A 27,035-nucleotide genomic window follows, 5' to 3' on the forward strand; every position below is an offset into this window, starting at 1 on the left:
ATCCAACACAAAAGGGGTTAGATTTAAGGATGGGGTCAGGCTTCTGTTCACCAACCTTCTACACCAAAGTCTTCATGGACCTTGCTTGTGCATTGTAATGCTGAAACATTCTTAAAGTGAAGGGAAATTATAATGCTTCAGCATACAATTGAACCCAGTCTTTGTATGCACATACACAACAATTTGGGGAATGCCTAATTATAGGTGTGATGGTCAGATGTCCACAAACATTTTACCATATAGTTTATTATTCTTACTTAGCCACTTAGAACTGTCTTTGAAAAGTACTGATAATTAACTACTGCTAACCAGGTCACCTGGAAAATAAACACTTGCCTACACTATATATACACTGTATATGGCCAAACGTGTGTTTACACTTGATCAGTGCATCTATATATGGGCCACAAAACAATTGTCTAGAAAGTCTATGTTGTAGCATAAATAATTTCCTTTTACTGAAAAACTAATAGGCTGAACTTAAACCAGCATGCTCTTGTGCACAAAGCAAGCTCTATAAAGACATGGGTGGTTTGGAAGAACTCAAGTGGCCTAAAAGGAGCCCTGACCTCAGTTTAACTGAAATGCTGATTGTGCACCAGGCCTCCTCACCAAACCTCAGTCCCCAGTCTCACTAAAGCTCTTTGTTGAGCTAACGAACATAAAAACCTAGAGCCACGTTACAAAACCCAAACAAGGGGACCAAATATATATTAAATGTACATGGCCTTGGAATGAGATGTTTATGTATGTGTGATGGTCAGGTGTCATTACTGTATAATACAGTGTTTACCAACTGTATAGATTCCCTTTCTGAATAATGACATATACAAAATCTGTACATTAAAAATAAGATTAGAACATTTAACAAGGCTTCAGCATGGCCACGATGCCTGTAAAACCAGTTTTTCTATTTTGTTCCAAAGTCTTTGCTGCTAACTCATCTCCTTTAACTCATTGAAGGCTTAAATTAGCTCAGTAGCCAGTGACGTTGATGCATCATAACAAGAAAAGGTGTCAGTATGAAAATGTGCAGGGTTACTACAGAATTTGCAAGGCTGAAAATCATATCCTGTACTGATACTCAACAGCTGGTACGATATAGAAAGTACAGTTATGATGTCTTTTGTTTGATTTTCAGGTGCTTTTGAATGTCAAGAAGTCTATTTGACTAGACTTGAAGATGTTTTGAAGACTTCTTCATATTGATCCCAGAGCAGGGGTTATGTGCAAGAACCAAAGCAATAGCCAAACCTGATAGCTGAGTAAAAGCCAAGATTGTGGCCAGTTCCGGCTTGGTTTTAAAAAGAAAACCCTGCAGGTCCTCGGCAGACAAGGCTGGACATCGCTATCTTAAGGGTTTCTTCATTGATGCTGCCTTTTTTGTGGCTGGTTGTAAAGAGTCTAGCCACTGAGACTTAAAAGTATTAGATATATTATTAAATGTAACGTTAGAATCATTTAGTGAGAGAGAATACAACACAGTAAACCCACCCACCTGACTGATCTGCTTACCACCACCGATAAGGGGCATTTAAAGGAATTGCTCAATATTCTCTCAAAGTAGAAACTGGCAAGACAAGACCTGTTCTACAAAGTAAGAGTCATCACCAATCTCAAGGTTTACTATGAAGACTGTAAGAGATCCAAACACAAAATTTGGATTTGTATCAAAATAAAACTGTAGAGAGGACCGGAGGACCAGGTGTTTGGCTGCGGGGCGAATCTCTGAGCATGTGTTACACTGGACATCATGAGTCACGATGACTCATTAAAGACAACAAATGAGGACGAAGGAGCTGATGAGGTCTCAGAGATTGGTTGATAGCAAACAACACTTTCTTTGATACTGTAATAAAAATGATATTAATAATTTGAGCTTTATTTAAACCTGTTTTTTTCCAGCTATAGATTTAGGAGGTGCAGTATGTTCATGATCAGCATGTGCGTTTGAAAGTTTCAGACATAGGCTATGATTAATGAGAATGAAAATATCAACACTGTATGAATCAGATAATGAACACAAGTTTATTCCAATAATCATTTCCTTGTTAATAATCTCTGGTGCATATATATCACACAAATTAATTTATAGTGCTTAAAATCTTTTGGTCCTTTATCTTAACACTGCTTCTATTTATTAAAAACAAGAGCAAATATACACAGCCTCCTGTAATAACAGAACTTCAATAATAATGTCTGATTTATATAACAACATTGCTAATGGCAGAACAAGAAAATCATAAAGCATAAATATTCACAGCAGAAATCACATAACCCAAAAGCCACACACACAAACACACACACAAAGCTGATATCCCCCATACCAAATTTCCATTCTCTCATCTTCCTCCCACACACACACACAAACACACACACACACACATACACACACACACACACACACACACACACACACACACACACACACACACACACACACACACACATACACACAAATGTTATCTGTTGTAGGGAAGAAAGAGCCAGTTATTTTACCAAAAGGAAGCAGTATAATTGATTTCAAGTGTTCTCAGTATGTAGGTTCTCTATACCTAGAGCTTTGATGTGGCTCTCTGCTGGCTTTGGGGCTGGGGACCAGGGCTCTCAGGCTGTGGGTAGAAGCCCCAAGGTGCCCTGGAGTTGGGCACTCCAGCGATTGGTGCCTGTATGCAACAAGGAGGCATGTTGAAGTCTGACACCACCTTCAAAGCATCATCCTTCACTGATCTGCACAACTCCAGCAACTACAACAACAACAACAACAACAACAAAAACATTTTTTCAATGCTCTGAGACCTAGAAATTTGTCTAACATTTTAATATTCAAAAGGTAAGTATTTCTTTCTATAGAAAAATGAGTATAATACCTATAAGAAGAACATGCTTACAGTGATGCCCTCTAGTGGTTAATAAGAGCAACATTTTGTTAGAGTGTATATATAACTAATTTTTGATTGGTGGCAAGAATAAAAATAAATCTAATTTTTTAAAACCTATTTAAAATATTATATGTTGCAACTTCAGCAATGCAATAAATTGAATAAATTGAAAATCAACTGCTGTATTTTCTACAGACTGCCCCAGCCTAGTGTGTATCTTGTGCCATAAAATAAACTCAATCGATAAAAATGAACGGGACAGACTCAATAAAATTAGAAGATATTGTGACGATCGTGAAGTAGGCAGTTGTGCAACCAATGTTACTTGCGAAATTTTAGGCATGGGGAATCTCTGAAAAACTTTTAGGGGAATGCCATCAGATTCCCACTACAGTAAAAAAAAAAACTGAACTAGAAAATCTGGATATCGGATCACCTCTTGGGTAATCTCGGTGACAGCTTTGAGTGTTCTGGCACTTTCCACAGACAGTGAAGTAACAGATAAGGCAGTATTATGTAGTTTAATTGATACTTGATAATTGATGCATCACAGAGAAGTTCAGCATCAGCTTCATACACCATGAATAACTAAAATGTTCACCTCATACAAGTGCTACAATTTATTTAGTGATAAACCACCATCCAGTCATTATGGAAGTATATGAAGAAGGGAAATCTACTATATACTGCATTCATAATGCAGCTTTGTTAGCTTTGCTCCTTTCACATAAAAGAAAAACACTTTTTTGGCTAAAATTTGGAGGGGGGGAGAAGAGGAGTTACATTATACTTATTACACATTACTCATCTCACACTCATTCACACTCTGTTTCTTTCTTGGTAAATCCTGCATGAGTCACTCGGGTTACTACAGTTTTCCCACCTCCTCCCTGACAAACAGCTAATTTAACATTTCACCACCTCGGCTTTCTGTTTGACAGCTCAACAGCTCAACACTGCAAACCGACTCAGAAGACTTATTGAGTTCATAAAAACAGCTCGATCCCTTCTTCACGCTTCAGTGCTCGATATCTCTAAGAAGCCAGTGGAAGAGATGACTAATTATTCTATAAAAAAAATAAAAAAAAACACTAAATGTACTATAAAACCATTTTGCTGAAGCCATTTTTCTATGGTGAGGATGATATTCTAATAAAAATCAATCAATCAAAAGAAACAGTCCAGTGTAATAATTTGCATGAAGCTTGGTATAAAAGAAATTGCACATCGATTAGATTTTGAATCTCTAAGTAAAAGAGAGTGAGAGAGAGAGAGAGAGAGAGAGAGAGAGAGAGAGAGAGAGAGACAGAGAGAGAGAGAGAGATTGTTTTCCCATGTTCCCATGCTGTGCGATTGGTGAGGCTGTCTCTAATATTGACAAATGTAATGAGAGCACAAAGAGTACAATAGCACTGGCATGCTAAAAGACCAGGGACCTCCTTAAAAAAACTCACACCCTCCTGTCACAACTGCTGTTTCAACACCACACAGGCTCCCCAGGGACAACCAGACACATACCCAATAACTAAGCATATGTGGTCGTGAATGACATTGCACACAACATTTCTGTCACCTACAGTACATAGGCATATAAAGTGTATAGACATATAGTGGGGATTTCATAGATAGATAGATAGACAGGGTACCAATACTTATGTAGTTGAATAGATAGACAATACCTGCGTTGCTGAAGGGACAGATAGACAGGGTGCCAATACTCATGTAGTCATGAATAGATGGACGGAAATGTGTTGATGGTTTGATTGATAGATGGGCCTAAATCACACCCATATGTGCTTTCTGAACATCCCATTCATTGCTTCTTTATAGCTATTATTATAACCTCCACTCTTCTGGAAAGGATATCCATTGGTCACAAAGCAGCTTTATAGAAATATATAAATTCAGGCGAGAAATTCTACATTTAAAAAAAAAAAAGTTAAACCTAATAAGGAAGTCAGAGGTGATGATGGCAAGAAAAAAAAGTTAAATGAAGAAGAAACCTTGAGAAGAACAGACTCAAAAGGGAGACTCAAAACTTCATCTGCTTCACCCTGGATAGTGTGATTATAAATCATTTTTCTTCTAGACATGTGTACTGTATGGTCAAAAAGTTCTTGTTGAAATTATGCTGAAATATTTACTGATGGAGACTTGAGTTTAAATCTGTTCATGGTAATTGCAGTCCAAAGTCATCTTCATGGTCTTTAAGTGGAACCATTCACAGCAATCTCATGTATCTCCAGTCCATTCATGTAAGATCATCCTCAGCAGCAGCAGCGATCAGCCTCCAAGTGACAAGACTCCAACCAGAAGTAGGGCATCGGGATGGAACAGACAGATGGGATTGCAATGACTGATATATTATTTGAACATGAACATGTGGATTAGTATTCGTAAGTATTAGCAGGGGCAGATATGGTAGAGAGGGGGGCACGGTGGCTTAGTGGGTAGCACGTTCGCCTCACACCTCCAGGGTCGGGGTTCGATTCCCGCCTCCGCCTTGTGTGTGTGGAGTTTGCATGTTCTCCCCGTGCCTCAGGGGTTTCCTCCGGGTACTCCGGTTTCCTCCCCCGGTCTAAAGACATGCATGGTAGGTTGATTGGCATCTCTGGAAAATTGTCCGTAGTGTGTGATTGTGTGAGTGAATGAGAGTGTGTGTGTGTGCCCCGCGATGGGTTGGCACTCCGTCCAGGGTGTATCCTGCCTTGATGCCCGATGACGCCTGAGATAGGCACAGGCTCCCCGTGACCCGAGGTAGTTCGGATAAAGCGGTAGAAAATGAGTGAGTGCGTGAGATATGGTAGAGGGCACAGGGGCACTGTCATGCTGGAACAAGGACATTTTAATGCTACAGCATACAAAGTTATTCTAGACTCTAGAATTACGCGTGTCCTAATTTGTTTATATAAAGTGCACACGCATCTGTGTGATGCTCAGGTCATTCCTGCTTGAGAATCATTGCTCTATAGATTTTCTGTGGAGAATTTTTCTGCTGAATAGACACTTGCCTCCTCGAGAGCCTACTGACCATTAATTCTATATTAGTAAATATACAGCAGTCGCATAAATACACCATATACACACACACCGAACTCTATACAACCCTTAGGCCACGTTCACACTGCAGGTAAAAGTGGCCCAAATCTGATTTTTTTTGGGGTGAAATGATCAGGTCAGACTTTTCAGGAGTAGTATGAACACTCACTTCCATATGTGGTCCTGAATCAGACCCAAATCTGTGGCCGTGGTGTGAACAGCCAAGGCGGATTTGATGCAACTTTTACGTCGATTTACATCGACATTCGTCACAATTATGCGCCGGCGAAAAAGTGAAACAAACGTGACTTGTAACGTTTGTGTTAAGAGTGTTATATAAAGTGGTTACATGAACCAGCTCATAATGTTTGCATTGAATACATCACATTATAGCATTACATGATATGTTTGCTTGCACCAGATGACACAATACTTCCTGCATAACCTCACCAACTTTTTAGCGCAACGGCGTGCTGCGTGTGACATCATTGTTATTGTTCGTTTGTGCATGCGGGTCAGTTCGAAACAGCAAACTGTTCACACTGGTATCTGATATAGGCCACATTTTAAAAGGTAATGTGAACAGCCAAACAAAAAAATCTGATCTGAGCAAAATATCCGAATTGAGCATTAAGACTTGCAGTGTGAACGTGGCCTAAAAGTGGCCCAAATCCAATTTTTTGGGGGTCAAGTGACCAGGTCAGACTTCTTCAGGAGTAGTGTGAACACTCAAATCTGGCCCAGATCTGATTTTTTCAAATCAGATCTGGGCCACTTCCATATGTGGTCCTGAATCAGACCCAAATCTGATTTTTTCCAATGTAGCCGCAGTGTGAACAACCAAGGCGGTTTTGATGCAACTTTTATGTCAATCCACATCAACATTCGTCACAATTATGCGTGACGCAAACGTGACTGGTAACGTGTGTGTTAAGAGTGTTATATAAAGTGGTTACATGAACCAGCTCATAATGTTTGCATTGAATACATCACATTATAGCATTACATGATATGTTTGCTTGCACCAGATGATACATTACTTCCTCCGTAACTTCGCCAATTTTTTAGCGCAACGGCGTGCTGCGTGTGACATCATTGTTATTGTTCGTTTGTGCATGCGGGTCAGTTCGAAACAGCAAACTGTTCACACTGGTATCTGATATAGGCCACATTTTAAAAGGTAATGTGAACAGCCAAACAAAAAAATCTGATCTGAGCAAAATATCCGAATTGAGCATTAAGACTTGCAGTGAGAACGTGGCCTTAAATAATTGTTGTTAGAAACCAAAGTGCCGAATCCACAAACACAACGCAAAGGTCATGAAAGATTCCTGAAGCTAACCTTTTAAAATTGTACACATCATATCATGCTGGTGATCGCTAGAACAAAAGCAAAAAAGAATTTAGCAAAAAACTAGCATGTGGTCGAAAAAAACCTTGACCGAAGAAAGGATTATTTGTGCACCAAGAGGCTGTGTTAGCTCTGGAAGAACAACAAACACATGCTGCTGATCGCACACTGACAGTCTGGTGTTAAAGCCACCATCCTCTTAGCTTAACTCTGCTCCGAAACGCGGGAGCGTACTGATAAGGCTGCCTCTGTATTTAGTAACAACTAATTGTGAACAACTGGTCAAACCACAAACCACACACTGTGTGTATGTGTGTGTGTGAGCTGTGGGCTAAAGGGAATGTAATCAATACCTGTTATTGACACATTCTGTCACTAGCTCTCAGCTTCGTCTGCTTGATCATCTTGAAATGTAGAAGATTTTATATTAAAAAACATTTTCTTATCTGTATTGTTGCTTGTTATTTTAATTTTGATGTCCACTCCATTATCACAACCTCTTTATTACTACAAATGTACACTGCTTAAAGTGACAGAAATCTTTAATCGGTTCTCTATCTCCCTAGTTAGAGAATCATTACATTGTGTACACAAGTTCAGGCACAGAACTTACTACACTAAACCGGGTAACTGATGACTCGGTTTCCGGCAACATTCTATCTTCCTGGATAGTCATTGTGAAAACCAAACATAGAGAATATTTCAGTTTTTTTACACCAGATGAAGGTACTTATTTATTTACATGCATTTCTGTCATGGTATTTCAAGCAGTATCCTAAGCAAACTAGCGGAAACATCAAATAAAGTTTGTATAGAGATATTATATTTGTAGAGAGAATCGGCTGAGAGTTTGGTTTGTTCATCAGTCCTTATTTCCAGAAAGGGAACATTGGTGTTTCCTGGTATTTACAATGCATTGTGAGATTTTTCAGTGATTGAGAGAGAGAGAGACAGCCCTTAAAATGTGGAGCTAATTGAGACGTAATATGTGGTATAATGTAATAATTGTGGTGAGCAGTAAAACATCTCAGAACACAAAACACATCAGACCTTGAGGACTACTTACTAAATCCTTAGCCCGGTCTTTGTTTTATGTAGCACCACAATCCTGGAGAAACGTTCTCATTTCACTATGTACTGCAACAGCTATATAGGGTTGAAATGACAATAAAGCTTCTTGACTTGACTTGACTTGAGGTGGACGAACTACAACAGCACAAGACCATGCTTGTCATCCAAGTGCAGGAATCTTGGGCTATATCTGTGCAGATTAATATAACCATAATATAACATTGTTGTGTATTCTTCATACCATTGCATGTGGATTTGCAAGCAACATCTGAGAGCTTACACCTTTGAAGTTGGGGTTGTGTCATTTGATTACCAAACCTACTTCTAGCAACTGTTTTACGATCTATGTGTGCATTGTGGTTAAATGGTGAATGAAGTGTGGTCTTGCAGATCATGTACCTGGGTGCGGATCTGTCTGCTATCACCGGGACTAAAGTAGTTGTGTTCCAGATACCATCCTCGCTCCTGATACACCAGGCTGGTTCCATGCAGAAGGCAGAACTACAGCGGAAAATAGACAAAAACACTAATCACTGATATTGCTTAGCATCAGAACACTGTATTTAATGGATGGGTTCCATAAATACCTAAAACATAAAATAAATACAAGCATAGCTACAGGCAACACAGTCTTATGTATTTAAGTGAAATAATAAACACTTGAAGTACTTAGGATCTACTAGGATTCTTAATTCTTCAGAATTAAGTAGGATCTACTTTAATTCTTCAGAATAAACTCTAACAAACAGTGTAGGAAACGTATTTTTCTGCCATAAAAGAGGCTCTGTTTGCAGGTCTGTGATCGAATGGAACATGTTTCTAGTGGTTTAAGGTCAATGACAGCAGGATGCTCTGCAGAAAACAAAAGGGAGTGGAAAAAAGATATTGCAGGTTAATATCTCCACTCGACTTAGGTAGGTGAGAACTAACCACTGCATAGCATCAAAGAGCTGGTCGGAAAAAAATACACAACAACAACAGCAGCAGCAGCAGCACTGAGTAGGGGTTTGCTTTACTAAGTGGACAGAGAAGTAATGTAAGCCGTGTGTCCCTGCAGCTAGGCTAACAGTGCGTCGAAGGGAGGATGAGTTTTGACCCCTCTCTCTTTCTGTCATTGGACCGGCAATCTGTGTGGGGTGTGAACAATTCAATTTCAATTCATTTGGTGCAGAGTGCACCACTAAGTGACAAGACTCCATCCAGGGGTAGGGTGTCAGGATTGGAGAAGAAGTAGGTCCAGAAGCAATCAGAAGGATCATAAGGAACTGCTTGTCTAAACTGTGCAAACCTCTTGTAGATTTTGTTTTTATCTCTCACTCAAACTAAAGCCGTAGAAACGCTGTTTACTCAAATGATGTTAATGTTCCAAAATTAGCGCTTGCTAATATTTCAACGGTGTTGATAATATTAAAAGCTTTATGGCTAAACCTGATAAACGTACAATATAGTGACAAAAATTAAAGCTCTTGAAACAGGATTGTAATGTAGGATGGTAATATTTTCACTTGGTTCCTTTCATAAAACATACATTCACATACATAGATCAGAAATAAGGTGTTGTGAATCGTATTGATTACCTCGTTACAATCTCAAGGCGAACGATCTTCTGGGCAGAAAACGAATAGTTACTTCAGTTCAAAGTTGATTTGTTACAAAAGCATGAAAAATGGATTTGAGTTACTTTGACAAAGGCCAAATTGTGATGTCTAGAGAACAGGAATGGTTTGAGGAACATCTCAAAAAGTTGTTGGCAGGATGTTGACTTGGCCTCCATCTGTGGGATATGCTGGACCAACAAGTTTCATGGAGGCCTCAACTCAACATACAGGACTTGGTGCTAAAGTCTTGGTGCCATATACAGTACAACAGCACATACAGAGGTCTTGTGGAGTCCCTGCATCAACGAGTCAGAGCTGTTTTGTTGGTGGCAAAATATTAGGTACATGGTTTTAATGTTCTGGCTGATTGGTGGACAAACATGTATTTATCCTTAGATGGGTGATGAAGGACAATTTAAATGCTTCATCACCTTATACTTACTACATTACTAGTCAGACATGAAGAACTGTATTCTTGCTAAAGGCTAAACATTGCAACTATTCCTACACAAACTAAAGTCAGTTACTGACAAACATCTCCTTCTCTTTCTCACAGTAACTGTGCATAATGTTGCTCTTCCTCAGACATGAGCCCGGCATAAGCCACAAGAGCATTAAGCATTAACCTTTTCTGGGGTTTCGCTAAATACAGAATAAGGCATCGCAAAAATGAAACTGAGAGCGCAGTTGAGTACCAGAAGCCGGTCACGAGCCAATTCTATAGAGTTTGAACCACAAGAACAGTTTCACAAGACTGGACTGAAAAGGACAAGCCTCCACCCACCCTTTTTCCACATCAAGTAAGAAGGTTTCAGAACTATTTGTGTTTGTGGCTTATGATGCATTTTTTACATTTATTAAAAAATGTGAAACCCTGAACTTTGAAGGAGGCAGACAACATCTGAACTTCATAATTGTCATGTTAACATAGCCACAAAAGTGATAAACATTACAGTATTTAAAGAGCAGGGAGAAAAAATTTGAGTTATTAACAATAATATATTATGATGTCTGTATTGTGTCTATCATCAATCCGTCTGGGAATTGGAGTCACTAGTCAGTATCCGTCACTACTGTGCACCATATCAGTCCACTAAGCTACATGTCCTGAACTCTACAGCAGTGAAATTATTCCAGGGCTGAATGCTGACTTTAAGTAGAATTTCAGAGTGTGAAACATAGCGGATTTCTGAATCCTCTTCCTCATTTGTCTGTTGTTGTTGCTTGTGGATGTGAATCGTTCAGCGTTTCATTTCATAAGATGCACATGAAGGTAAAATGTTGGCAGCTTGAGATCCAACATCACTTTAGCACACAATATGTCTCATTAATCATCATGCTTCTGAATTTTAAACTTCAAATTGTGCCAGTGATTTTTAGCAGAAAGTAACTAGCTAGGTAAGTTTCTCTTGCTAGCTAGCTTTAATGTCTTGACACTGATGTGTGTAATTTTCTTTTATAGATCCAGTGTGGCGCTATGAGCTTATACTGCTAAGCTACACAACTGACTTTAATCAAAGTATTAGTATTGTTTAATTCGTACATTAGTGTTTAAACATTTTTATGTAACCATGCTCCAGATTTCATCGACCAGATTTAACAACTTTTTTTTATGTAGTGTTACAGCAAATAAATCAATAATTTATTATTATTTTTTTTAAACTTTAAGCACTTAGCTTGTAGTTCATCTAGGTCTGCTAGCAAGCTGATTTTCCTGGTAAACTTTAGACAGACTAAATTTACTCGAGTTCAAGCAAGCAAGGTGATTCACTGTGAAGAGAAAAAAATACAAATTCATACAAATCTGTTTTGGTCGTAGCCCTAGTTTTACAATGGTAGAGACAAAAATGAACAATAATTGACCAAAAAGTTTCCATTTTACTAACATTTTAATTTAAGAATTAAACACTTCCAGTAATCACGGAAATGACTGATAATGCTATTGCTAAGTGCTAGCTAGACAGCAAAAAACCCAAGACCCTTTTCTCTTAAGCTTGAGTGGAACCTTGGAGGTATATGGCTGTACTTCTTTATGTGTTGGACGTGTGTCAGAAAAACTACAATAAAAAATTACCAAAAAGGTACCGACAATTATTGCTCTTAAAGGGAAGTACTTATGCAAGCAGCATTCTTTTGTACTTATTATTAAAAAAAAAAAATTATTTGATAATCTTTTATAAAAATTAAATTTGACTTTTGGACAAATCGTCATTTCATTGAAATGATTCTGATGACTCTTAAAGGGGGTCACACTGGACACACACACACGATGCAACTTTTCTGCACTTCCTTTGCTTTTCTTACACGTGACGTTTTTATGCTGCTACGATCTAGAGCTACAGTATCTGTCCTTTATGTTTACATTCATAACATTTTAATTACTGCATGTTCCTCACTACAGAACTGTTTAATGGTCAGTGTTACACTGTGAACACTATTATATAGTATAGTATTGTATTGTATTGTATTATAGTACCATATAATATTGTATAGTATTATATAGTATAGTACAGTCTGTCTTGCACTTTATGTAGTACGCTGTACTGTGTTGTCTCCCATAGTTCTGTATTTTCTGTAGCATCATGGTAATAGACAAATGTTTTATCTGGTTGATATTTGGTTGAAATAGCAATAAAAGCTTTGTAATTTGACTCGAGTTCTGCATACAGGGTGAGGGGTGTGTGTGTATTTCAGCATGCAGTGTTGTGGTAAATAAGATGTGTAAACTTTTGTAATGCCAATACAGTACAGCAGCGTAGAGAAATTGCCAGAGACGATACAGACAACAGAATCGAGACCTTTGTTCCTTCATCACTGCAAAGACAAAAAAAATATTTTTGTTTTTTTTTTGTCTGGTCAACAGTGGTTCTCTGAAATTTTTGTTCCACTTCTCAAAAAACTCAAATGACAGAAGCCTGAGCTGTCAATTGTGGGCATGAGAAAGTTGTTTGTGGCACTTCTGAGAACTTTCCATAGACTCATGTCAGAAGACGAATAGAGTGGCGCGAGATATCGTGAACAGATAAATGGAAACCTCTTTTTGTTGTTTTGTTTTCACACATACCTGCTTTAACAAAGCTTGGTCTTCGTTCACTTGGCAGTCCTGCACTGCCAGTGCAAACTGCTCCAGAGTCACTAGATGGAAATTAAACTGTATGAACACGAGGTGGTTACAATGTGAAGGGTGAAAAAATCAAAAATAAAAAAACAAACCAAAGGATGTCATGTTTCCTGCACAACTTATTAAACATACCTTTTTGACTAAGAACAGCTAATTTACAACACATTAGCACTTTAAAACCATTTGTTGTGTAGAATATAACCGAGAATAATGTGTATATTTCTAAAACATTCTCTGTTCAACAAATATATGCTCTTAAATCTTAAACCTGTGTAATAGGAGTTGATTTTGTGGCACCAGAATAAGCCGTCTATCTGTAACATCTGTCAGATGAGATTCATGTTCTTGTGTGTGTGTATGTGTGTGTGTGTGTGTGGGAGGAAGATGAGAGAATGGAAATTTGGTATGGGGGATATCAGCTTTGTATAGCTCTTTGGTTAACATTGAACTGAAATGTATTTTAGAACACACACACACACACACACACACACACACACACACACACACACACACACACACACACACACACACACACACACACAGTACAGCATGTTCACAAACAGAATGAAATGGCACACATTATTTGCAGTGTACTTGTGCAATGTATAGTGTATGTGTGCAGTGTGTGTGTGGTGTGTGTGTGTGTGCAGTATGCAGTGTATGTGTGCAGTGTGCATGTGCGGTCTGTGTGTGCAGTGTGTGTGTGGTGCCTGTGTGCAGTTTGCATGTGCGGTGTCCGTTTTATGCATGCAGTGTATGTGTAAAGTGTGCTTGTGCAGTGTATGTTTGCAGTTTGCATGTGCGGTGTGCGGTTTGCGTGTACAGTGTGTGTGCATATTGTGTAGAGTGTATGTGTATTGTTTGTGTGTATGTGTGTGGTTTGTGCGTGCAGCATGCGATTTGTGCGTGCAGTGTGCGATTTGTGCGTGCAGTGTGCGATTTGTGCGTGCAGTGTGCGATTTGTGTGTGCAGTGTGCAATTTGTGCGTGCAGTGTGCGATTTGTGTGTGCAGTGTGCGATTTGTGTGTGCAGTGTGCGATTTGTGTGTGCAGTGTGCGATTTGTGTAATCCCAAAAAAATTATTAAAAAAATATCGCACTCTCTATTGTGAAATATATATGTATGTATACCTAAATAATTGTGTAAGTAAAAAAAAACCAAAAACCAAAAACTGCATTTAGAAACAGTTGAGTTCCCCTTCCCCTTCCTCACAGTGGTTTGACCCACTGCCTGCTTTCCCAGTACATCTCACCTACTCACGAGTCAGGTGTGTGGTTGCGGCTCAATTAATGTTCAACTCCATTAAGTAGGGGATTTTATCCACTTTAGATAAAGCGATTCTTTTTAATGTAGTTGATGCAGACTCATTCATAAATTAGTTGCAGCAGAAATGTTGATTACCGATTTAATTTTACATGAATCTGCTATATTAGCAATTAAAATCTTACTTATCTAGTTAACGTTAGCTTGTTTACAATAGCTTGTTGCATAGTGCACTGTAACTAACACGCTATTATTTATTTTATATATATTTTTCACAATAACAGTCATGTTTATATTTTATTGAATGCTGATGGCTTAACTGTAAACAACACATACAATGCAATAAATAGTTTTGAAGAAAAATCTGCTTTGTCATTGAACCTGAGAAAAACTTTGAAAATAACCATAATGATGCATTTGTATTGACCCCCCCCAATAAATAAATAAACAAATAAATAAATAAATAAAATGATTGTAGTCTCCATGCTACAATAATAATGATAAAAGCAAAGTTTTTCACTGTGGGGACATGTCTTTATAAGTACAATTAGACTGTATTATTTGTGTCCCCCTTCAAAAATTGCTCATGATAAATTTTATATTTATTGCGTCCCCCCTGCTGTTAAATGAAATTTACGCCCATGCCCTGAGGTGATATGAGGAAGAAACCTTGAGAAGAACAAGGCTCAGAAGGGAACCCATCCTCATTTGGGTGGATTTATTAAAACTGTGTTACCGTCTGCACATGAATTCTGCCAACTAATCATTACAGAATACTTTGCCTCCAGCATATCCAGCGGACCTAGCGCAGCTACAGGGGCTTGTAGTGCACCAAGGCAAGCCAAGCGCCTACCAGGAGCAGCTCACGGTGTTCCAGAATACCAATGCGAACCTCCTCCAGGCCCTGCGCAATCCACCTATGCCTCAGCCTAGACCGCTACGCATGGTCTTGCCAGAGAAGTTTGATGGCTCTGCAGACTGTTGTAAGGGTTTTTTAAGGCAACGTGAAATATTCTTTAAACACAAACCCGATACTAATGACGGGGGAAAGCACTAGAATGGGCCGAGCTTGACCTGGTACACATGGCAGTTAAAATTATACGGCTCTGTCAAGACTCCGACTCTGCAGTCAAATATATGGTGAAATTCTGCATGCTGGCAGCACAAAGCAGATTAAACGACGCAGCTCTTAAAAGGCCTGAATCCCAACCTCCAGGCTGAACTTGCTTGTTGGGTTGAGGACTACTTCTCTACTTCTGTGACAAAATGCCTGAACCCATGCAGATCAACTGGACTAGAGAGTCACCAGAGGAGCGCCAGTGCAGTATACGCCTTCAGTTCTGCTTCGATTGTGGACGAGCAGTTCATCGTTGCGCAACCTGTCTAGTGAAGCCCACTCCAAGTGGAACTAAGGTGAGCTCAAATCTTAGTCAACGTTCTTTAGCGATATCGGAGTTATTCACAATGGTAATCCTCCCTGTCATGTCTCAGCCCTGATAGATTCCGGATCCGCCGTAAATTTGACCCAACACAAGCTTGCAGAGAAATTACAACTCCCTCACCCCCGTTACTCTGAGGATTACGGCAGTGCTCGGTGAACCCATTGGGGACAGCCTTATCACTTATCACACACCTCCCCTCACGTTACAAATTGGAAGTTTCTAAGTAAGGACCAGTGTTGTAATGTAACAGAGTACAAATACTTCGTTACTGTACTTAAGTAGAAATTTCACGTATCTGTACTTTACTTCGCTATTTAAATTTATGTCAACTTTCACTTTTACTCCACTACATTTCCTAGATAAAATGTATACTTTTACTCCGCTATATTTTAACAAAGCATCTTTGTTACTCGTTACTACAAAATAAAATCAGAAGAAATGTGTGTGATTGCAATAGGGGAGGTTTGGCGAATCACTGCTCCTACAGTAGATTGCATTACGCAGCTCCGCACGCTCTACTTCAGCATAATGTTGCCAAAAGTAGGCGGAAGCACAACTGAAACCACCATGGACGTACTGAAGGACCTCCCGTTATCGTAGACCAGGGGTGGCCAACCAGTCAAAGACCAAGAGCCAGATTTTTTGCAGTGGCCAACCAGTCAGAGACCAAGAGCCACACACTGTGTTCCCGCAAAGAGCGACATCATACACATGGGCACACATGATCATCACCTTTTTTCCCTGCCATTTTGAGAGTGAACTTGACACAAATTGTTTACTCAAATGATCTTGCTCCTACTGGGAAACTTTGAGGTATTTTCATCCCACACGTTTGATGAAAATACCGTATTGAACTCAAGTAAAGCAAACACACACAATAAAAAGACACAAATACAAACTTCGATATGAACGTAAGAGCCGCATGAAACCGGGCAAAGAGAGACGACGACCTCGACGATAGTGTTGAACAGGGTGAAGTAGATAACGTTATACACCCGTGGTCGTATTTGCAAGAAATGTTTCTGTACATTGGAATGAAAGATTCTTCCTACCGGATGAAGTGCCTCTTATACCTACCGAAAATCACAGAAATTTTACTTTTTACTTTTACTTCAAATACTTACGTACATTAAATATCAGAAAATGACTTTTGATACTTAAGTACAATAAATATCAGATACTTTAAGACTTTTACTTGAGTAATATTCTAAAAGGCAAATTTCACTTCTACCAAAGTCTTTTTCTAGTACGATACTTGTACTTTTACTCAAGTATTGATATCTAGTACTTTATACAACACTGCTGAAGACATTGTTTTGTGTGTCACCTCATCTCCAGCTATCCAGATCATTCTAGGATTTTCATGGCTCCAGTTACATCACCCACAGATATCTTGGCGCAACAAGAAACTCATTGGCTTGTCGCCGCACTGTGTCACCCACTGCCTCAAACGCCCCAGAGTCTTCCAGGCCATAGCACATCCATTGACAGACCTCAAGCTAACCTCTAGAGGAACATAGCACCAATGTACAATGACCTGATGGAGGTATTCAGCATAACACACTCTGCCCAGTTACCCACCCATTGACACTGGGATCGTGCCATTGATTTGCTCCCTAACACTGTGCCACTCAAGGGGGGAATCTACCCCAGTCCTGACCAGAGACGAAAGCTATGGAGGACTACACTGAGGAGGCGTTCACAGCAGGCTTCATCAGGACTTCAACCTCCCTTGTGGCAGCAGGTTTCTTCTTCATGGAGAAAAAAGGGGGTGGTCTAAGGCCCTGTACTGACTACCGGGTACAGTGAAATACCCATTCCCCATACCACTAGTCCCACCAGCCCTGGAACAACTCAAGCGGAATGCTTATGGCTTAACTAACGTGCCAGCTGTCTTTCAGGCATTCGTAACAGAAATACTAAGAGACTTACTGAATCAGTGCATAATTGTTTATACAGTATTGATTACATTCTTATCTACTCACCCACTCTGGAAACCCACATTACTCAGGTATGCCAGGTCCTTCAGCGGCTCTAGCAGCATAAATTATATGTGAAGGAGGAGGTACCTCATCGCCCCTGGCCCCACATCACAGTAGATTTTGTCAATGATCTCCCCAGCTCACAAGGATTCACGACCATTCTCTTGGCTGTAGATCCCTTTTCTAAGGCATCCAAGTTGATCCCACTAAAGAACCTCCCCACCACCATGGAATCTGCCAAATCAGGTATCCCAGAGGACATTGTCTCTGACAGAGGAGCAAAGTTCATATCTCTTGTCTGGAAGTCCTTCTGCAAAATATTAAGAGTCAATGTCAGCATAACGTTCCAGCTATCACCCCCAGTCTAACGGGAAGGCTAACTGACTCATGGGTACGAGCCTCACCAGTGTATCCTAGAACCATCAGAATTCCCAGCGGTTGATGATTGGTTCAGTCATATCCAGGAGGTTTGGGACACCGCCCACATACCCCTGAATTGAGCAATAAATAATCAGCAAATAAAAGCCAATCAGAGAAGATGGCTTCCAATATCGGCCAGGCAAGTTAGTCTGGCTTTCCAACAAAAATCTGCACCTAAAAACAACATGGCGCAAGCTCAACCACAGATTTATCGGACCGTTAAAAGTATTGAGACAAAATCAACCTAAAAATCCTACCTAACCATAGCTACCGCATATCACCATTGTTCCATACCTCCCTTCTCAAGCCAGCTCACCTAAGGGAATCAGACAACACTGAAACTCTACCAATGCCACCGCCCATCGAGATAGAGGAGGACAAGCATATCTGTTCCAAAAAATCTTTAACTCCAGGGACACGAGAGTCACCTGCAGTACCTGATAGATGGTTGTGGGTAAACTCCAATGACATTCTAGATCCCTCTCTGATCACAGAATTCCACCAGTCGCACCCAGGCCGCCTAGCCCCAAGACAATGTTTGCTATTGGCTTTGTCACGGATTGTCAGCCCTTGTCGGATTGTTTGCCTGATCTGTTTTTGATTGCTATTTCTTTATTTATTGCCTGTTTACCGTTGCTCCCCTTTTGCCCGTCGAGTTGGATTACTTTCTCTGTCTGTGGATTTATTAAAACTGTTTTTAATTTATTAAAACCATCTGCACATAGATTTAGCTGACTCATCATTACACACACACAAATATACACACAAACATTCACACACACACACACCCATATATGTATATATATATATATATATATATATATATATATATATATATATATATATATATATATATATACACTGTATACATACACACACACTACTGCTCAAAAAAATAAAGGGAACACTTAAGCAATACATCCTAGATCTGAATGAATTAAATAGTCTTATTAAATTGTTCTTTACATAGTTGAATGTGCTGACAACAAAATCACACAATGATCAATGAAAATCAAATTTGGTGGAAAATCAAACCCATGGAGGTCTGGATTTGGAGTCACACTCAAAAATGATCCTTAGTATGGCCTCAGTGTGTGTGGCCTCCACGTGCCTGTATGACCTCCCTACAACGCCTGGGCATGCTCCTGATGAGGTGGTGGATGGTCTCCTGAGGGATCTCCTCCCAGACCTGGACTAACTCCTGGACAGTCAGTGGTGCAACATGGCGTTGGTGGATGGAGCGAGACATGATGTCCCAGATGTGCTCAATTGGATTCAGGTCTGGGGAACGGGCAGGCCAGTCCATGGCAGTCAGGCTACCTCTGGCGAGCACATGGAGGGCTGTGCGGCCCTCCATAGAAATGCCACCCCACACCATTGCTGACACACTGCCAAACCGGTCATGCTGGAGGATGTTGCAGGGAGCAGAATGTTCTCCACGGCGTCTCCAGACTCTGTCACGTCTGTCACATGTGCTCAGTTTAAACCTGCTTTCATCTGTGAAGAGCACAGGGCACCAGTGGCGAATTAGCCAATCTTGGTGTTCTCTGGCAAATGGCAAACGTCCTGCCCGGTGTTGGGCTGTAAGCACAACCCCCACCTGTGGAGGTCGGGCCCTCATACCACCCTTATGGAGTCTGTTTCTGACTGTTTAAGCAGACACATACACATTTGTGGCCTGCTGGAGGTAATTTTGCAGGGTTCTGGCAGTGCTTCTCCTGTTCCTCCTTGCACAAAGGCAGAGGTAGCGGCTGCTGGGTTGTTGCCCTCATACGGCCTCCTCCGCGTCTCCTGATGTACTGGCCTGTCTCCTGGTAGTGCCTCCATGCTCTGGACACTACGCTGACAGACACAGCAAACCTTCTTGCCACAGCTCGCATTGATGTGCCATGCTGGATGAGCTGCACTACCTGAGCCACTTGTGTGGGTTGTAGACTCCGTCTCATGCTACCACTAGAGTGAAAGCACCGCCAGCATTCAAAAGCGACCAAAACATCAGCCAGAAAGCATAGGAACTGAAGTGGTCTGTGGTCACCACCTGCAGAACCACTCCTTTATTGGGGTGTCTTGCTAATTGCCTATAATTTCCACCTGTTGTCTATTCCATTTGCACAACAGCATGTGAAATTCATTGTCAATCAGTGTTGCTTCCTAAGTGGGCAGTTTGATTTCACAGAAGTGTGACTGACTTGAAGTTACAATGTGTTGTTTAAATGTTCCCTTTATTTTTTTGAGCAGTGTATATATACACACACACAAACACACATTTAAATACATACATACACACACACAAACACACATTTAAATAAATACATACACACACTCACAAACACACACATACACTTACACACACACACATAGGGCAGAGGTGAGAAAGTAAAATATCTGACCTCATGTAAAGAGAAAATGATGGATATTAATGATATGCCATATATTATGCAAATATAACTAATCCTTATTTTTTTAACGTGTGGGTTTTTACACTGCATCTTGCAAATCAAAAAGAAAAGCCACTAAAAGACGCATTTGTTGCAAACTGGCCTTGACTAGGCACAACTGTTCTGCTCTTATTCGATGAATAATCCTTCAGTATGCTGTATGGAGTTAGTAGTTTTATGTTAAAAGTTTAGAAATGGAGTAGAATGTTGTTCACTGAGGAACTGATAAGGCTGTGCTTAATGTCAGATGTTCAGGACACAATCATGAAGGTGATTAATGTGACCTCCATGAAGCCCTACAATAAATTCTGGTGTGAAGTATTACCTCTGTGTATGTGTGCCAGGGCGAGTCCAGTCACATGGTGCAGGCAGGAGTTCCAGGCACTGAAAAACTCTTCTTTGTTCTTAGTGACCTGCTCAGGATGATGCCACAAGTCTTACAGAGGCTCCGGATGATCAGATTACTCATTATTTACTTATGCAACTAGGCATTATTGCAGATCGTAGATATCACACATGCCTCTCAACAGCCACGCCACCACCACCATAAAATAAATAACAGCTAAAAACATGTACAGGAAGCAATTTCTCTCTCCCTCTCCCTGTGAGGGCCCCAGTGACACTGACCTTAGTGTACAGGCGTGTAGCGAGGCTACGCTGTAAGACCCTCTCTCTGTAGCTTAAAGCTTTCAGCAGGAAGCTCAGGTCTTCTACATTATCTAGAAAGAGACTAGGGAAACTGAGAGGAGAAGAGAAGAGAAGAGAAGAGAAGAGACAAGAAGTGAAAAGAAGAGAAGAGAAAGAGAAAAAAGAGGAGAAGCAATAGAGAAAAAAATGGAAAAGAGAAGAGAAACGGAAGAGAAGAGTAGAGAAGAAGAGAAAAAGAAGGACGATAAGAAGAAGGAGTAAGAGAAGAGAAGTTATTTACTGTCATTATTTGTCAGCCCTTTACACTTATTTGTAGACACATGACTCAGTTTTTCTTGTTAATAAACACACTTGTCTACTCATCATACTTTGCAAAACACCACAACAGTCTTTTTAACCAATGACTAGAAAAACAAAAGCCACTCCATTTCTATATATCTCTGAGTTTTCTATGTTCCAGCACAAGGAACAGGGTAGATCTCTGTTCATTATTATTACTTCTCTTTATTTTATGTGAGTTTTAACTTGTTAAGACGATATGCAATCTATTCCAGATTAACCTAGGCACATATGGTAAGTAACTATGAGATTACACCAGAGTTTTGGGGGGACTACAACATTGTACCCTTTGCAGTTTACTTTTTATCTCATGTAAAATAAAATATACTGTAGACTTTATACAAACAGACTTAAAAACATATACATGAACATTAGAAATTAAAGGACTTGTTCAACGGCTCAATATTAGCAGCTAATTGACCTTCCATTCTCTAGCACCTTAACCACAGAGCTACCACCAATTTAAAGCAACAGCAAACTTCATGTATTACGTTCATTTTACAGATGCTGAGTTTTGACAACACATGAAATGCAGAGTTAAAGCAGACAATTTGAACCTTGTCCTGAGGCTGTCGGAGGCATAACTGCCCCAGTTTTTGATCAGTCCAAACACCGGGCTTTTCCCAATCTGCTTGGAGTACTGACTTAAAAGTTCACGAACCACCACCTATAAATGTAAGGCAAAAAAAAAATGTCTAAAACATTAAAAAGCCAAAACATTCCCAAACACACAGAGATTTTAATCGCTGCAGTCTCTAGTCGCTGTGCTATAACGTTGCCGCTATTGGTTGCCATAGTAACAACCTTAATCAGTGAGTGGAGCGAATAGCATTCCAAATCAGGTTTGTGCCACTAAAATAAAACATTCTGTATTCAAATTTGTGTTTGTGTATAAAATTTGGCAGTGTAAAGGTTCAGCGGTGTGAGTTCATTGCCTCGGATCACGTGCACTCTCGCATAAATATTTGCATATAGTTAAACTTTTCTCAGCTTTGTCACATCATTGGACACACAAACATCTATTAATCACTCTCTGTCCATCAGGTCACCTAAAATCCCCGGCGCTCTCTCTGAAAGTGCCTCCATAAAATTAAACAAACAGCATAACACATGCTCTCCTGAGATATCCATACACAAAATGACTGTGACTTTTTTTAAAGTAAAAGGTAAAAATCTCTTTCCTTTGGATTGAGAAAACTGAAGAACTTTCAACACAGACAAGATTATTATCTCATGAGATAAAAATTGAAAATCCAGTGAAAAATATCCCATTGAGCACAATAAGGTCTAGCAACATTAAAGATTTGCCAGAAGTAATAAAAACAATCTACACGTATAAACTTCACAATTTTAAGAGCTTGAAATATTGAGTATTGTCCAGGAACGTCTACAAATATCTACAACATGTCAACTGTGTGTAAGTGAGACAACATGCTGGAATTATTAAAGGCAATGTCTGTGGTTGAGAGTTTATGTGTTGAAATTGAACTGGAAAATGAGCAAACTGGTTAACATTTAAGAGTGCTGACGGAAATAAAATATATTTAATCAGGATATTGTTGGTATTTTGTTGTGACATATTATTATTATACAGTACCACTACGATAAAATCTGTAACGATAAAGTTTCCAGTGGCTTCTTTAACATTATAAACATTAAAACACAGCATAACTTTGTTTTTCTTCAATTCTTTAAACCCTACTTTCAAAGAATTATGTTGTTTGTAGTTAATCAAGAGAAGGTAAATCTACATCTTGCTCTGACTAAGTTATTCCAAGAACTTTAAATAATCAAGACTAGATAGGCTTTAACTGTACAGAGACTCGCTGCTGTTATTCTTACCTTAGAAAGCTTTATCGGGGTGCCAATAATTTTGAGACTAGCATTTAGGGAAAAATGTGCATAGAAAACTAAAAAATAAATAAATACATTTTTTTTTTTTTACACAAAAAAATGCACCACTCAGCTAAACAAAAACGTTTTTTTTTTTTTTTGCTGCTTTAAAATAGTAAACATTACATGTAGAAGTGGAGAAGAGGCAACTGTAGGTAACTAAACTAAAGCTTCTGGAAGTTTCTGCACAACACCCACCCACTACTGTACCTCAGCCAGATTTCTGCACAGCACGTATTGCTTTATATTGCATGTTGCACTATAAATGGCACACCACTGCACACATCCGCACTTTATTTACAATATTCCTACTGTTCCGCCACGTATCCCTTGTCATATATGAAATTTCCATATATATTTTTACTTTCAATATACTGTTTACTTTTTTCCATATGCTTGTACAGGTCATTCTATTCCTATATTTATTCATTGAATAAAATGGAATGCAACTGTAGATGAAGATCGGCACAAACACAAACAAAAAAATTTGCATGATTAACATCACAGGTTAAAGAGGAGATCAGACACAGTCTCAGTGTTTAAGTCCAGACTAAAAACACATATGTTTAGTCTAGCTTTTTATGAATAGCTTTTCTTAGGTAAAGGAGCAGATCTGGACGGTTCATGGAGTGTTTGGGAAACTGGGATGTCTGGATGCTGTCAGCTTACCACCCTTGCAAGTCACTCACGTTTGCTGACTGTGGAGTGGTGGGATGCTTTACATCCCAGGAAGCCCTCATGTCTGTGTCACCTTCTATCTCTAGCCTTTCAATTATGATGTCATAGCTAGTCCTGCTTGAGTCCCTGTCTGCACTTTGTAATCATGTGATGAACATTGTAAATTATATGCAATCATACCTAACAATTATCTCCCATCTCTCTCTCTCTCACTCTGTCTCTCTCTCTCACTCTGTCTCTCTCTCTCTCTCCCGAGCTCCCAGTGTTCAGAGTTCCTAGTCTGATCATCTCGACTTTGTCAATTCTGACGTTCTACCCCTGTATGGAGTCTCCTCACCCGGTGGTCACACTACCAGGGATTAATCTGCATGGTCAGTTAGTGACTCAGAGACTGTCATGCCTGCTTTGAACCAATGTTGCATCAGTTAGCTGTATGGTCTGGACTTTATCAGCAATCATATGAAGACTTTGGCAGGAAGGAATTAGTGTTGGGTCCATGGGTTTGCACTGATGCATTAGTTCCTCAGGAGCTCTTGGCTGCACTATTATAAACTGTTGTAGAGACATTATTTACTCTCTAGTGTCACACAAATAAGGATGAGGTTCCCTTCTGAGTCTGGTTCCTCTCAAGGTTTCTTCCTCATATCATCTCAGGGAGTTTTTCCTTGCCACCATCGCCGCTGGCTTGCTCATTAGGGATAGATGTTAGAGATATACAGTATTTTAGATTTATATTTTTAAATTAAGTTTAAACTTTAGACCTATGCATTCATTTATATATTTCTATTCTTAATGTTCATCTTCTTCTTATTATTATATTTATATTTTTTTCTCTTCTTTTTCTATACTTCTCTAAAGCCGCTTTGAGACAATGTGACTTGTTAAAAGCGCTATACAAATAAATTGCATCAAATTAAATTCAATTGAGATCTCAGTGACTATATTTAGGTCATTAATATCAGTTTATCAAGGCATATTTACAACAAGAGCTTATTAACTCTCTATTATTATCTCTGCAGTTCAGTTAATGGAGCTTCCAGGCAAAGTATATTTGCACCACTTCTATAACAACACTGAGCATTTCCTGTTAACATTTCCTGGAAGTGATGGAATTCCTTAGCTTTTTATCTTCTTCTGTTAAACCTACTCCTGATCATCTAAGAACTGAGCCACTGTGAGCGTTGAATCTTGATCAGCATAGAAATGGTTTGATTCCCTCCAGTAAATTATTGCTGTTTCCAGAACTGAGTCATCATTCTAGTAAAACAAGGACTCTAATGTAACTGTGTGTTCAGGTCCTGTATGTTTTTGGGTAGCTGAGTGGTGCATTGTTTTTTTTTCAATGCATATTTTTCCCCTAAATGATTGTTTCAATATTATTGGCACCCTGATAAAGCTTTCCAAGGTAACAGTAATGTATCAGCAGCAAGTTTCTGTACTGTTATCTATCTATCTATCTATCTATCTATCTATCTATCTATCTATCTATCTATCTATCTATCTATCTATCTATCTATCTATCTATCCTCACACATAACTGAAATCAGCTTCTGAGATGAGGAAACGGTCAATTTAAAAATTTTTTACCCTAAACCACAAATGCTGCCTTAAATAATTATAGAATATTGTCTTACTGACACACAGTTGACACGTTGGAGATATTTGTAGACAGTCCTGGACAATGCTCAATATGCCAAGTTTGTCCATGTGGACTGTTTTTAGTATGAAGTGCAATTAGTGTGTGTTGATTATTAAAAGTCCTATTAATTACTTGGTCGAAGGTATAGACAGAGGTTTACCTTCTCTTAACTCACTACAAAATAAATAAATAAATAAATAAAATAAATAAAAAATTTTAAATTTAAATTAGTTTAAATTTTTTTATTTATTTTTTTTATTTATTTTTTTCAACTGTGACACGTTGGAGATATTTGTAAACAGTCCTGGACAATGCTCAATATGCCAAGTTTGTCCATGGGTGGGTTTCATGTGTTTAATCAGTTAAAGAAGCCACTGGAAACTTTATCGTTACAAATTTTATCGTAGTGGTATAATTCTGTTGTATTTTATCCAGGCATTTAACTTATGTTATTTTAAATGAAAAAAAAAGTCTGACAATAATATGTCAACAAAATACCAACAATATCCTGATTAAATATATTTTATTTCCGTCAGCACTCTTAAATGTTAACCAGTTTGCTTGTTTTCCAGTTCAATTTCAACACATAAACCCTCAACCCCAGACATTGCCTTTAATAATTCCAGCATGTTGTCTCACTTACACACAGTTGACATGTTGCAGATATTTGTAGACGTTCCTGGACAATACTCAATATTTCAAGCTCTTAAAATTGTGAAGTTTATACGTGTGGATTGTTTTTATTACTTTAATAATTCCAGCATGTTGTCTCACTGACACACAACTGACACAAAAAACTCAGATCTCAAAGAAAACCTGGAGTTATTAATAATGAATTTTTGCTGAGTTTATGCGCGTTCAACTCATAACCACAATCTTTACAATCTCGAAACAGACCACAAGATTCTTGTATTTTGTGTACAAAGCCCTGCCTGCTCAGGCACCTGTGTATTATACACAGAGTTGCTGTAGCTATAAAATAATACTAACACTAACCCTAACCCTGGGTTTCTCTGATCAGAGATAAGCTGGTTGTTCTTCAGAGCGACTTAAATGTCATCTCATTTTTATATACAACTGAGCAATTGAGAGTTAGGAGCCTTGCATAGGGGCCCAGCAGTGGCAGCTTGGACCAACTCACAACCTTCTGATCGGTAGTCCGACACCTTACCCACTAATCTACCAAATCCCATCCTCATGGGTTTAGCAGTATAAATGTTTTACATCAATA

At 39.2% G+C, this 27,035-nt stretch overlaps 1 protein-coding gene across 5 annotated transcripts in view; it reads right to left on the minus strand.

The window, feature by feature from the left end:
* Window positions 1–2,014: 2,014 nt before the first annotated feature.
* The window catches only part of acoxl (acyl-CoA oxidase-like), a 44,742-nt gene continuing 19,721 nt past the window's right edge, over window positions 2,015–27,035 (minus strand). The window contains exons 14-20 of one of the 5 annotated variants that reach the window (XM_027165764.2): window positions 22,152–22,261; window positions 21,235–21,346; window positions 20,933–21,020; window positions 13,006–13,076; window positions 8,743–8,844; window positions 2,556–2,747; window positions 2,015–2,466 (exon numbers count right to left, since the gene is read on the minus strand). In XM_027165764.2, coding sequence (XP_027021565.1) covers window positions 2,556–2,747; window positions 8,743–8,844; window positions 13,006–13,076; window positions 20,933–21,020; window positions 21,235–21,346; window positions 22,152–22,261 — 675 coding nt within the window. In that variant the 3' untranslated portion in view covers window positions 2,015–2,466. Of the gene's footprint in view, window positions 2,748–8,742; window positions 8,845–13,005; window positions 13,093–20,932; window positions 21,021–21,234; window positions 21,347–22,151; window positions 22,262–27,035 lie in introns of those variants that run through there. The other 4 variants (XM_027165765.2, XM_027165766.2, XM_027165767.2 and 1 more) reach the window with 4 other exon arrangements.

The sequence above is a fragment of the Tachysurus fulvidraco genome, chromosome 4 (assembly GCF_022655615.1).
Source record: "Tachysurus fulvidraco isolate hzauxx_2018 chromosome 4, HZAU_PFXX_2.0, whole genome shotgun sequence".
Taxonomy (NCBI): Eukaryota; Metazoa; Chordata; class Actinopteri; order Siluriformes; family Bagridae; genus Tachysurus; species Tachysurus fulvidraco.